The sequence below is a fragment of the Mycteria americana genome, chromosome 2 (assembly GCF_035582795.1).
Source record: "Mycteria americana isolate JAX WOST 10 ecotype Jacksonville Zoo and Gardens chromosome 2, USCA_MyAme_1.0, whole genome shotgun sequence".
Classification (NCBI taxonomy): Eukaryota; Metazoa; Chordata; class Aves; order Ciconiiformes; family Ciconiidae; genus Mycteria; species Mycteria americana.
In genome coordinates this window covers 69,038,068-69,051,032 of record NC_134366.1, presented here as the reverse complement: position 1 = coordinate 69,051,032, position 12,965 = coordinate 69,038,068, and the positions used below count along the sequence as shown (strand labels likewise).

Genomic DNA, 12,965 nt, shown 5'->3' with positions numbered 1-12,965 from the left:
CCCTGATAAGACAGAATCATACTGTTGCCCTCTCACCAAGTAACAAATTTTTACTTCAGACAAAAGTGAAATTTTTCATTTCTCTCTCTCAGTACAACTCAGCATTTACAATTTATCACATTACAACCCCTTCCCACTCACAAGTCAAACTCCATCATAATTCTGTACCCCCACCCCAGCATACTTAGTGTATTTACTTTCCAGTTACAGATACAGCTCTTGCAAGTCAGGGAACATGCCACTGCTCTCAACTGTAAGATGTAGCAGCAACATGTCTTCATTATCTTTCTCAACCCTTGGTAGAAAAAGATGCTCCTAAACCAAGGGAATGGTGATACAACTTTCTCAGTGAACAGGTTGCCAATACTGTAGGTGCAGAGCAGCTCAAGCCAGTAGAATTGGAGACACAGCAGCTGCATTTCCTGCTAGCAGTAGCACTGCTGCAAGTGCTGGTGGCTGAACATTCAGGCAGCAGAGGGACTGCAGAAGCGGCAGCTGCTGTCTTTTTAACTTTTTTACTTCTTCATTCATTAACGCTTCTGGCTCCTGCTCCCAGCAGCAATACTAGTGTACATTTCCAGTGACCATTCTCCCCTCTGGCCCAAGAGAAGTGAAGGACCTAAGAGAAAATATCAAGGATATAGCCCTATTGAGACTAGGCGCTAGCAAACAGACCAGGGAAGCAGCAGCAGTGGAGTTGAACCAAGTGACTAAGGACTGAGAAAGAAGTTGGTAACAGCAGTATGATCTCCCTTAAAAAAAACAAACAAAACAAAGATAACCCGAAAACCAAAAACACAACCAACAACAAAACCAACAAACCCACCCCACACACAAAAGACAACCAACCCCCCCAAGCCACTAGCATTACCTCCATTTTGCTTTGCTCCTCAGCTTTTCCAACCATCTCCTCTAACCCACTACCTGTGCACTCCTTCCCCCCTCTTCACACAAGTCCTTTTTTCTCTTATTTTCACATTCCCACATATCTGCACATCTACCTCCTCCTCAGATGTTTCCCCCACAACCTCACTCAAATTCTCCAGCTAACCCATCATTCATAATAGTCCTGGGCACATCCTAGCTGAGGAATTTTCTTCTCAAGTCACACATCAATGTGTTGACTCATTGTAGGCTTTCCCCAAACTCAGGAAACAAACCAAGCTGCTGCTATTCTATACCTAGCCCTCACTGAATATAGATTAGAGAGATCTCTGAACAGAGTCTTAAGTTATTCACCAAGAGTAATAGCCCATTTTTAACATAACATACTACACCAGCCTCAGATGTGAGACAGTGACCTAGAGCACACATCTGATCAAGACTCCAGAGGTAAGTGTGGGTAAAGTACAGAATACTCAAACATAAATTTGGTCACATAACTTAGGTATCAAAATAATGATATAAACCTCCCAAAGAGATATAAAAACAAACAAGTGCTCCAAATCATCCTCAGGACTCCCTCCATACAGAACAGCCTACTCTCCTAAATTCAGCCCTAGCTACTTTCAGCGTCCATGCTATCTGCAATTTCTTTCTGTGTGCTTTGACAACTGTCCCTTAACTCTGTTCCCAAAACTTTCATAGTTATGCAGACATAATCCTATTTTTTATACTTGAACCTGTTCTTGGTAAAGTTGTTATTGTGCTGTGCAACTGTTGACTTTTCTTGGCAATTTGAGGCAAGCTTTCAAATTCCAAACTTCACCACAGAAATCACAGCTTTGCTCTCTAGACATTATCATCTTTTGGAATTTTATTTAATCCAAGTCTTGTTGGCTAGTTTTTGCACATGCAGCCCAGAAATTGTGTTAAATATCTTCTAGCAAGAATTCTCTTTTCTTCTTCTGTTTGCCAGCTCCCTTACTCACTTCCTTTCAGAAAAATCAGATTTATTTATTTTTAAAACATGCACAGGGATGTCAGAACAATCTTAGTGTTCAGTCTCATGGGACAGAATTCTATTGTTACATCTTTGTTGACTTCATTTAGCTTACAAAAATGAATAAAAATTAGAATTGTATCTTGACAATATGAGAAATCATGCAGTTCCATAGTGAGATTAAATCAACTCTGTTCACAAATACAAGTTGTAAACACAACCTGGAGTCAAATAGTTCAGTTGTTAGTTGCTTCTTAGTTCATTTATTTCTATTTATAGAAGACTTATATTCTCAGTTTTGAACCACTAACTTTCATGTGTAAGAAAAAAAATAATTAAATTGCATTGCACAGAAATATCCAAGTTCAAACTTTGTCCTACAATAGCTTGATCTATTTTGTACACAATCAGAACCGAGCTCCAAATCTTTTACTCACAGTTCTACAGGAATAGCAGAAATAATGCCTCTTTTTTTGTCAAAATATAACATTTGTAGTACTCTAAAGAAAAAAAAAAATCTCACTTGAATAAACGGTACAATGCCATCTCTTGCAATGGCCTGCAACAGACGGGGTGCACCAGTGAGACTCTGGAGACCAGCACCACATGTTGAAAAGAATGAACCAATCACAATAACCCATGGAGAAGGCCACGCCAGTGTACCAACCACTAGATTTCCATTAACTGCTTCTCCAAACCTTAGAAAAGAAAGAAAAAAAAAGCAAGCAATAAAATGACTTTTATTATAGCTTCAACACCCACATTTCAATCTTTTTGGACAACAGCACTATTCAACAATAAACACCATATCACAGGTAGGGTTTCCCAACCAACCAATTTCTCTTTATTTCTGCTGTTTTAAAGAAAACATATTATAATTGATTCATTATAAGTGCTGCCTCTAAGCAGACATGCAGCAATTATCAGGTATCTTGGCAAACTTTAGAGAATTAACAGCAACAGCAGAAGTATTTACATATGCATCCTTTAGATCCTTGTGACTGCTAGGAACTAGATTGCAGAAGTCTGTTCTACAAGTAATACAGGTGGGACATAGGCAGGGGCATAGGCAGGGGATAGGCAAAACAAAGTATTATTAGCCTTTCCTCTTAAGAGCATGACACTGACATATGGACAAGTAAATAGAGAAACTAGTAGACACAACCATCTTAAGTTGCTTTCTGACTGTTGTGCTACTTGATGTAATTTTCAAATGACTATGGCAAACAAGCAGGTGGAAGTCAGGAAGAGGTGCTTTCATCGCAGTCTTGAGTGTCCCACATCCAATGCCACTGCCTTTTTTTTTTTTTTTTAGATAATTAACTTCATGTTATTTACGGACATCTTGGGTAAACTACAAAAAGGTTCTTCCTCCCCCTGCTCCCCCCCAAACTGATGTTTTGTTTTAAAAGCAAGTAAACTTCTTGTAGTTCATCTTAGTAAATGTAACACCAGAGAAAAGAGGCAGCTACAGACTAAGAAAAATTAAATGCTTTATCTCTTTTCAGACCTGCTCTTAAAACAGGGTCAAGAAACATAGTAATCAGGTTAATATAATAAGCCAGTGTTCAAATTCTTGCATATGCCCAAGCTTGGATGCATGGCTACATACTATTTTCAGCAGATGGAAAAAGGGGAATCCACACCCTTTAAAAATATAGGAGGAAAAACTTCTATGATGACATTTATACAGCTGCACGTTCATTCTTAATTCAAATTCTAACGCCCATGTTTTAATTAAACATGGGGTAGGAACAACTTGAAAAGATGAAAGACAAACACTGAAAGATGTATGACCTACTTTTTCCCACAGCAGACATGACAATCCATAATAATAATAAAAAAACCACCCCAAAACCCTAAAAGAGTCTTTAAACCAGACCAATATTCATACATTTTACTGTTACACTGAATTTCAGCCAAACAAGAACTGGCAGCAGTGCAAATGAAAGAATGGATTCAATGCTCTTGCTGCAATGTATCCTGCTCTAGTGGCAGATCACCTGCACTCACAGCTTGCAAAATTCCCCCTTCCCCAGCAAGTTTCAGATGTTGCTTACAAAAATGTGAGTTTATAGATACTGGCTCTGCATTAATTTAAAATTCAGAATTCATTTACTATTCCTTAAGCATCAGCTTGATTTGGTTTGTATCTTTACTTTACAGAAATAGAACTCAGAGATTTTCACTGATGCAACAATACCATTTTAAAGTAAAAATGATCCCTTGCTGCTTCTTGTATTAGCTTTGATTAGAATCCAGCTTTTAACTTATGGTTTTCCTTCTAGACTAAAAGATTGTGTTTTGAAATAAAGTTGTCTCAGCATCATCTCCATCACCTTCCAAACAATACCCCAATGCCACTGCTTCAGCATCAAAAGCAAACTTGGGCCTCAGTAGAAGAGAGAACCAGCAAGGAAACAAAAATGTGAAACCTGCCAACAGATTCATCTTAGTCAACTCAGCTTCTCCTAAGGGAGAAATTTATCAAAGTCTGGATATTCTGTTCATGCTTATCTCTATTACATTTATCCCCTTCATGCTTGGTATTGTGCCTCACGTATCCTCAGGCAATTACATAGGTTAAAACTGACACGAATCCTCATCTATAACTGGTATTTTAAAACAAAAAATAGTTATACATCCAGCGGAAATTATAGGCCTGATGGTGCATTACAGTCTCTCTCATGAACTCTCCTTGTCATGTAACTGTCAAAAAATCTTTTTCTACCTTTGTTCCTCAGGAGCATATTACTTCTCCCAAAGTAATACCATTCCCCTTACCCCCACCCATCAGCTCCACAAATACTAACTATCATTTTCTTTCTCAAGAACATTTTACTAGGGACAGTTCCACTTCAAACATTTATCTTAGATTCTGCTTCTTGAAAGGATACAGCCTGATAACCTGACCAGTTTTTGCAGCCATCTCAGTTTAACAGATAGACTTTCCCTCCAGTTTTAACCTAGAGCAAAAAGAAGTGTATATAACATATTTCCCAGAGGAGCCATTAATAAGTCCTATTAACATAACCCATGGTCATACATACTTCCTATAAAATTAGAAGTTGAATACAACTTACTTATCTCTTAATATCACACCTTCTATACAGGCACCAAATAACACTATACAGGAGAGATCTATTAGTGAGACTGAAGGAAGATTATACTATAAATGATTATATACATAGAGAGAGAAAAAACACCATTTTTCACCTAAGGATGAAATGAAAGTGTCCATGATAATGAAGTGGGGGGTGGGTGGGTAGGGGTGTTTGTTGTTTTGTTTGTTCTGGTTGTTTGGGGGGGGGTGGGGTGGGGTGGGGTGTTGGGTTGTGGTTTTTTTGTTGTTGTTGTTGTTGTTTTTTTTTTTTTAGTTCTTCCCTGCTACAACTTTTTAGTTTATGTTCTCTATGACTGCATTTGATGCACAGTTGATTGGTGAAATATTGGAAGGAGCCAGTTCATACATCATGCAAGAGAACAGATATTTTCCTCATACAAATAAGCATTTGCAACTTCCAGGTATTGAAGGACTAAATTTCTAATGCTGGTAGTTTGCTTTAAGATTTTCACTGGTTATACTGAGTATCACAACAAAGTAATCTGCCAACTGAAGCATGATGCTAAAAACTTAACTAAAAACATCAATTATCTTGGAATTTAAAGCATTAGTAGAATATATATAAATATGTATATATACAAATACAATTTGAGATATTTTTAATATTTATAAATAATGTTTATATTTTAGACAAATATTAACTATTTCTTTTCAGTTTAGATTTCATTCATTTTATACTCAGGCAACTCTAATGACTTTTCAATGAAAAAACTATACTGTTATACCTACAGAATGCACACTAGAAAAAAAAAAGTCACAGCATAAAGGATACAAATAAAAGATGTAGTTGAAATAGCCAAAATTGTTCCAGTAGGAATAGATTTCTGAGCATCCTTAAGATCTCCAGATCTGTTTGAACCTGCCATAATACCTTAAAAAGAGACCAAATTTATGTGTCATAAAACCAATTAATACTAACTCCATGTAAATAACTAATAGAATAGGAACATTTAACCTTAAGCCTGATTTAAGACTTCATTACCAATGCAGCAGGCTACAGAAATGTATTATAATCCTGCACAAATCCGCAATTTATGCCTTCGTTTTATTCAGAAATTTGTGTTACCACCCATTGTTGACTGAACAAATTCCAGACAGCTCAGGAAAGAGACAGATAAAAATGAAAGAATTATTTTTCAAGTTAACTTCAGAATTGTTTTTAAAATAGGGTAAATAGTAAAGTGTTTTTAAAACACTTTACTACAAGAGTAGTAAAGTGTTGGGGATGGACGTTATAAACTAATGGGGATTTAGCAATTTTAGCCAGTGTGACCAAATGCACTAACTTTCTACTAAACAGAGCATACATAATAAGATATGCAAACAAATCAATAAACTAAACAATAAAAATATAGAAACAAAAGAGAAAGGAGCAGGCAGGAAGTACAAGAAGAATGGTTAGAAAATCGCATGTACACATCTCTGTTTGAATCTAACAAGAGAACAAAAATATTTTCTAGCACATACTGTGATAGGAGGGAAAAATCATATAGTAACTGACTAATTCGCCATCTTTCCTAGAATTGCCCTGACCACTGGTGGAGGCAAAAACGTGGAAGCTAATGTCAAGACATTCCAGTTCAAAAGCATTGCCAAACTCCATGCAATGAAACCCTAACCACAGCCTCAGACATGAGGAGATGTTGATAAAAGAGCCTGAAATAGTGAAGTGGGAACAGTGGGGGACAAGAATATGAAGGGACACCTCTGCCTGGTATTCTACTAGCAAACACTGCTGCAACTTCGTATCAGAGTTCTGTTTTATGATATTACAATTGCTTGAGCTGGGACTTCTGAAGAAAAATGCCTCTGGTTCAGTCAAATGTGACCTGAGGAAAATTATATACAGCTAATCTAACATTTAAGCTTGACAAAAAAGTCTCTACTAGTTACAGGTGCAAAAAAAGAAAAATTGGACATTTAAACAAATCACAGGCGGTTCACTGCTTGAATACCTAAAACAACTGTTCAAGATATTCAAAGCATCTCAACTGTTCTCTCCTGCATTTGAAGATTAAAGTATTATAAAGGTGTGCATCTTATTTTGAATAAGCATAACACATGGAGCTTTTGTTTTCTTTCCAGACATAGAAAATAGCACTTAAACTGATTCTTTGTTTCAGTCCTATAACCCCCTAAAATCATCAGCCAGCAGCTGTGTCTGTCTAGCACCAGAAAGTTTTAGGTACATAAAACTTGGACACACAGACTAGCAATATCATGTGCCATCAATACACATTCACAAACACACAAAAAAATAATCTTTTTTCAGCTATAGGAACACATCCTCACTCAAGAAAAATAGTTGTATCTACCTGTCACAGATGGGAAATAAATCCCTACAAGCATTGTGAAGTAGGTCATGATGTCTGTAAAAACATAAGGGAGTCCACCCATTTTTGTCTCTTCTGATCCAGCAACTGATGACTGATCTTTCTTCTCAACTATTGATCCTTTTTCTGAATAGGTACTCCACAGATTATCTACGGGGGGGGGGGGGGGGGGGGGGGGGGGGGGGGGGGGGGGGGACAACAAAAAGAAGAGCCAGTGTCATCTCTCCGTTTCAAGATATTAAGTAGTGAGAACGCAATAATCTTATGAACCAGACTGCTTTTCTTTCACAAGAATCATGATGTTTCCCAACATTTCCTTATAAAGACAAGAATGCAGCAGCAATATGATCAATACTAATTGTAACTGGTGGACATTCCCACTGTATGACAGTAGAAATGCAGTAGCGTATGGGATGCATCAAAAAATATTTTCTCTTCCATTAAAGAAAGATTCAGTTACAGAATTAAATTCTAATATATTTATAAAATGTCCACTTACATTGCACAGACATATGAATGTATTATCAGGATGTATTGTGAAAAAAATAAGGAAAATATCTGCAGGTTCAGGCAATCTTAGCATATATTCATATTTCTTGTTCTTATATTTTGAGAAGCAGGTCAAAAAAAGAAATGCTACTTAGTAGTAACTTGAGTTCTTTGAGACCTGCTGTACAGAATAACCCCGGACAACAGTTCAGGACTCAACTGTTCATGGTGAAGGTATTCCACATGGTGACAAAAGCAGAGTAACCAGACTCCAGAAGAAAAAAAAAAAAAAAAAAATCAAAGCAAGCAAAAAATAGCAGAATGTGGCTCAAATTCCCCAATAAACTAAGGATGCTTGTTCGATGAAGACTGACAGGTCAAAGAACCAGTAGCTTTTGAGAGCTTACATTTGTGGAAACACTGGTTGTGCCCCTTGACAAGATGGTGAGAACATCCAATGCTAATTCTATTTTAAAATGAGACAAGTTGTCCTATCACGTGTGAGGAAAAAAAGTAGATACCATCCCTCCCTGTCAAAGAGCCAAAGGATTTTACACCACAGAAATAAACAATTCCCATGGACTGCCAGGATGATGGATCTGATAGCCAATTTTCAGCCATCCAGTACAACTTAAGGGAATTAAGTACAGTATTCTAAGCCTTCACAATAGCAAAAGGTTACCTTGGAGCTTTTGCTCAAGGCACAAAGCACAATAGGAGATTGACTCTGAATCTCCATAAGTGGCCAAACATAGGTACTCATATCCAGATTTGTAACAGAAATCTTACAACAGGTAAGCATATATGGAAGCATGCATGAGAAACATAAGACATTGCAGAACAAAGAATAAAAGGAAAGTAAGTATTAATTGCTACAGAATGCTATGTGTGTTAGTTCATTCAAATGACAAGGAATAACAAACTGATCTAGAGATAAGGCTGAAGCCATAAAAAGAAGAGTTAAGGAAACAAGAGAGTTGTAAATTTCAGGAATTTTAGCAAAGATCTGAGGAGTGACATAAAACAAGACAAGATGTCCAAATTACCATCCACTCCCTATGGAGCATAACAAGGAAGTCCAAAAATCAGTTTGTCATTGCTAATCAAAAGCACTAAATACTTAATAAGGACTCAACAGCTTATGTCCTTTATTCAGTATGATGCAGAAGTGACAATGGCCTGAGCACTCCAATGCATACAACTCTAATTGTGGAAGCGTGCATGCCAGCTTGAGTGGGTAAAATCAGCTTACAGATTTTGTAAAATAGAAATCACTTTCCCCTTTCATAAGATGTCACACAGAGCTCTGTTACACTGATTTCCTATGCTCGTTTTCCCAAAAGTGATAATCCAAGTGGACTTGAAAGTTAGGGTGAGGAAACAGGGTCACTTTTCAGAAGAGTCCAGACATTTGCAGGCAAGTAGGTTTGCTCTTCTAGGACCATTCATGGGTTGCTGAGGCTCCTCTAGCAACATTTAGGGACACAAACAAGATCTGGTGCAACGTATCTAACCCAACAACATGCTACCATGAAGCAGAACAATGTTGATGAAAGCCATTTCCAGAATTATTTCGTTATTGTTAGGGCCACGTTCATGGGCATGTTTGGTCAGCTCTTTGTAGAATGATTTATTATTGTTAGGACAACATTCACAGCTGTTTAAGAGATGCATACTTACTGTATACAAGTGCCCAGTAAATGGTGTGAGGACTTAGCACATGCTTCCCGAGACACCCAGGCATGATATCTGAGTATTCCCAGCCACAGCGCAAGAAATTTAAATGTGCAGACTCTGCAGCTGCAAAGGCATCTATAGTAGCCATGGGATAAGAGGAAAACTCCTCACATGGATAAAAAATGGTTCAAAGATAGAAAACAACAGGTAAGAGTAAATGTAAATACAGTATTATAATGCAGGAAAGCCACCAGTAAGATTCCACAAGGATCAGTAGCAGGATGTAACCAGTGCTTTCCACTACACTCAAACAACCTGGAAAAAGGAGCTAGTAGCAAGATGAGAAAGCTTGCTAGTAATACTCAGTTATTCAAAGTTGTAGAAGCAAAACCAACTGCAAAGAACTACAGAAAAGAGTCTCAGAATCAGTGACTGAACAGAATGCAATTGATGAAACACACTATAGGTAAGCATCAAGCAATGAACACTGGAAGGTGTGTCCCTCACACTGAGCCTCACACTGAGCTAGTTTAAAGAAATGTTAATTAGTCAACAGAACCAAAGCATGTTTTTCCAAAAGAAGAAAAATTACTCAGCCTAAAACCTCTAAAAGCAAAACAGCAGTTTCAAGCTTACACTGTAGCAAAAAATTAGAACACACAGTTGTCTTCTGAGCTGGGGCAGGAAACAAAAATATTCAGGAAAAATTGTAGACATGTGTGTGGTAAATTATAAAATGCATAGAACAAACCCTAAGTCACATTTCTTGTAACAAACATTTCAATCAAAAATAATTTCATTTTTCCTTGAGGAAACAGAGTGATTTTTTTAAACATACAAATTTAGATTCAGAGAAGCCTATGCTTCATTTAGTATCTTTTTATGTATTTGTACACTTTACAGTTTATATTTTAAACTGAATTACTATGGCAGTAGTGATTGCCTAGTGTCCCTACGTAGAGTTGCATATTTATACAAATCAAACCTTATTTTAAGGGGACGCAGGGGAGAGGCATCAGAACATCCATTTAATCCCCAGAAACATTCTTCGTTTGTATACAATACAACCCATTACATGTTCAAAATTAGTCTTATGACCCAGTGCAATTAGAATCCCAAGCTGCCACATCTGTACAGGAACGTAAACAGAAGAAAATCTATACACTTTGTAGAACATCTCCTGTCCAAATGCTAGACTGGAACCTAGAAAGACTGCTTTTCTCCAAACCCATTACTAACTTGCTGTATCACATTAGACAAGCCAGACTTCATTCCTCAATGCACCACCTGTAAATTGGAAACAAGTTCTCCCTCAGGAGAGTTTGATAAAGTATTAATGAACAGCTTATTGAAATAAGTGTATTTGGCATATAAAAGAACTAAACACTTTAAAAAAATTAGCTGTGATAAACGCTTTCCTATTTTTTTTTGTTTTAATAGAACAATAGCTTTTGAAAGAGTGCCTATAAAAAATCCAATGACCCCCAAATTAAAGCATTTGATACTAAGCTTCTAAAACCAGATAGACACTTTATAGGAGGAAGCATACCCCAGGTACCGATCTTTCACACAAACAGATTAGAGCTAAAGAAGTGGTGACAGGCTAGACTGCTACATTACTGAACAGCTACAGGCCAAATTAATAATGCCCAAAAATTTTTAAGTCACTGTGCTTTCCAACTTACCAGTTAGAACTCCACTCATTATTCCTGGAATCCCTTGAATTTCCGTTACATTATTGAGACTAAAGTATTCATCGCATGTGGCATTAAGCAAAGAACTATCACAGAATAGGCGCCACAAAGCTGTAGTCTTTGTTTCATTATTGCTTTCAGTAAATTTGGCACAGACATCAAAGCTGCGTTTTGACAATGTACGGTTTCCAAGGAGACAGATACTATAAACAAAAAATAAAAACAATGATTCTTCAATATGGTGTTGTGCATTAAACCATTTTTTGTCCATTAGGCTTCTTCAGAAACCTGTTACTTATAGTACCTATCTTATGGCCTATACTACATCTACTAAAACAGTATATAGTCTCTGCATATAAAATTATCATCAATAATCTTTAAAACACCGATCAAACATTTCTACTTTAAGGTATTAATAATTATTTTGCCTTCTGATTTATTCTGTGGAAAATATAATCAACTCAAACAGCTTGGCCACTAAATAACAGAGATCATGATTCATGCAGTCCTACAAGAAATAAGTAAAATTAAGTAATACTTTATATTATGATGAGCCTGACCAAGAAAATACAAAAGTAAGATCAAGCAAATACGTCATGCCCTTTTCTAGCAAATAAATATTTCAGATGGCCCTCAAAAATATTAAAATCCAAAAGGTAGGAAACAAGCCAGGAGAGTTAAACAGCAAAGTTTGAAAACGCTGATGGGAGTACAAATTAAAGAATCACATAGCAGGAAGCAATTAAAACACTCAGAAATGAGAGAAAATTAGAAAACTCAGAACAGTTTGCAAAAAGCAAATTCCTAACAGCAAAGAATATTAAGGATCTTCCTAACAGCAAAGAATATTAAGGATCTAGGAACATTTCTTTGCTAAGCTACACAAAAGATGTTTAGGCGATATCTATTCCAGGCTTGCTTAGTAATGAAATTACATATATTATCTATGAAGATGAAAGAAGGAACATCAAATAAAACATTTGTGTTAGGCAGATAAGTCAAAGAACACATAGTACACATCTAATACTTCTGAAGGAGCTCATTTAAGAAGCTGATAACAAACAGTAAAAACATACCACTTGGCATTAGAACAAGTATACTAAGCCAAGCAAAATATTGACCTAGTATATAGTCCTGTTTCTGATAGCAATTAAGAGCAGATGCCTTGAGAAGTGTACAAGACACCAGTACAGCTTCAGGGTATGGCATCACATAGAAGTTGAGCAGATTAAACAGAAAGCTGCTGCTAAAAAGATCATCTTGCCACTTGCCTTGCTCATTTTTCTTTTTAATTGCTATTGATTTGGTGACCCTACAGCAGCAGGGTGAGTTGCTTCGACCCATGGAAATTTCTTCCAGTTTGATTCAAATGAGAGATCATAAGGTAAACTATTTTACCATCTATACAATTGTCAAACCTAATGGAGCTTAGTGATGCCAACCTAAGGCATCACTAATATAACAATAACTAATGACTATGCCATAACTAATAACATGCCATAACTAATCAGCTAAGTGGAAACTGGTCTTTTTGGTGACCAGCTCACCACCAGATCAGCTTTACCACAGTATAAAGCCACACCCGAGTTTCTCACTGAGGCAGACTGGCCGAAATGTGAACAATTATATTTACTGGAAGATTATCTTTATTATTTATTGGAAGATTAGTCTTATGAACACTCAGAATAACAAATGAGCACATAATTGCCTAACACACATACAACCTACCATTGAAGCCAATGTCCTTGTATTTTGAAGGCTAGCTT

The 12,965-nt window shown here is 36.8% G+C and overlaps 1 protein-coding gene across 2 annotated transcripts in view; it reads right to left on the bottom strand.

Annotated features, from left to right (window-relative positions):
• The window catches only part of LOC142405744 (solute carrier family 12 member 7-like), a 69,309-nt gene that overhangs the window by 26,889 nt on the left and 29,455 nt on the right, over window positions 1–12,965 (bottom strand). For both annotated transcript variants that reach the window (XM_075493702.1, XM_075493703.1), the window contains exons 8-12: window positions 11,191–11,402; window positions 7,322–7,489; window positions 5,779–5,877; window positions 4,966–5,023; window positions 2,406–2,580 (exon numbers count right to left, since the gene is read on the bottom strand). In XM_075493702.1, the coding sequence (XP_075349817.1) occupies window positions 2,406–2,580; window positions 4,966–5,023; window positions 5,779–5,877; window positions 7,322–7,489; window positions 11,191–11,402 (712 nt within the window). The remainder of the gene's footprint in view (window positions 1–2,405; window positions 2,581–4,965; window positions 5,024–5,778; window positions 5,878–7,321; window positions 7,490–11,190; window positions 11,403–12,965) is intronic.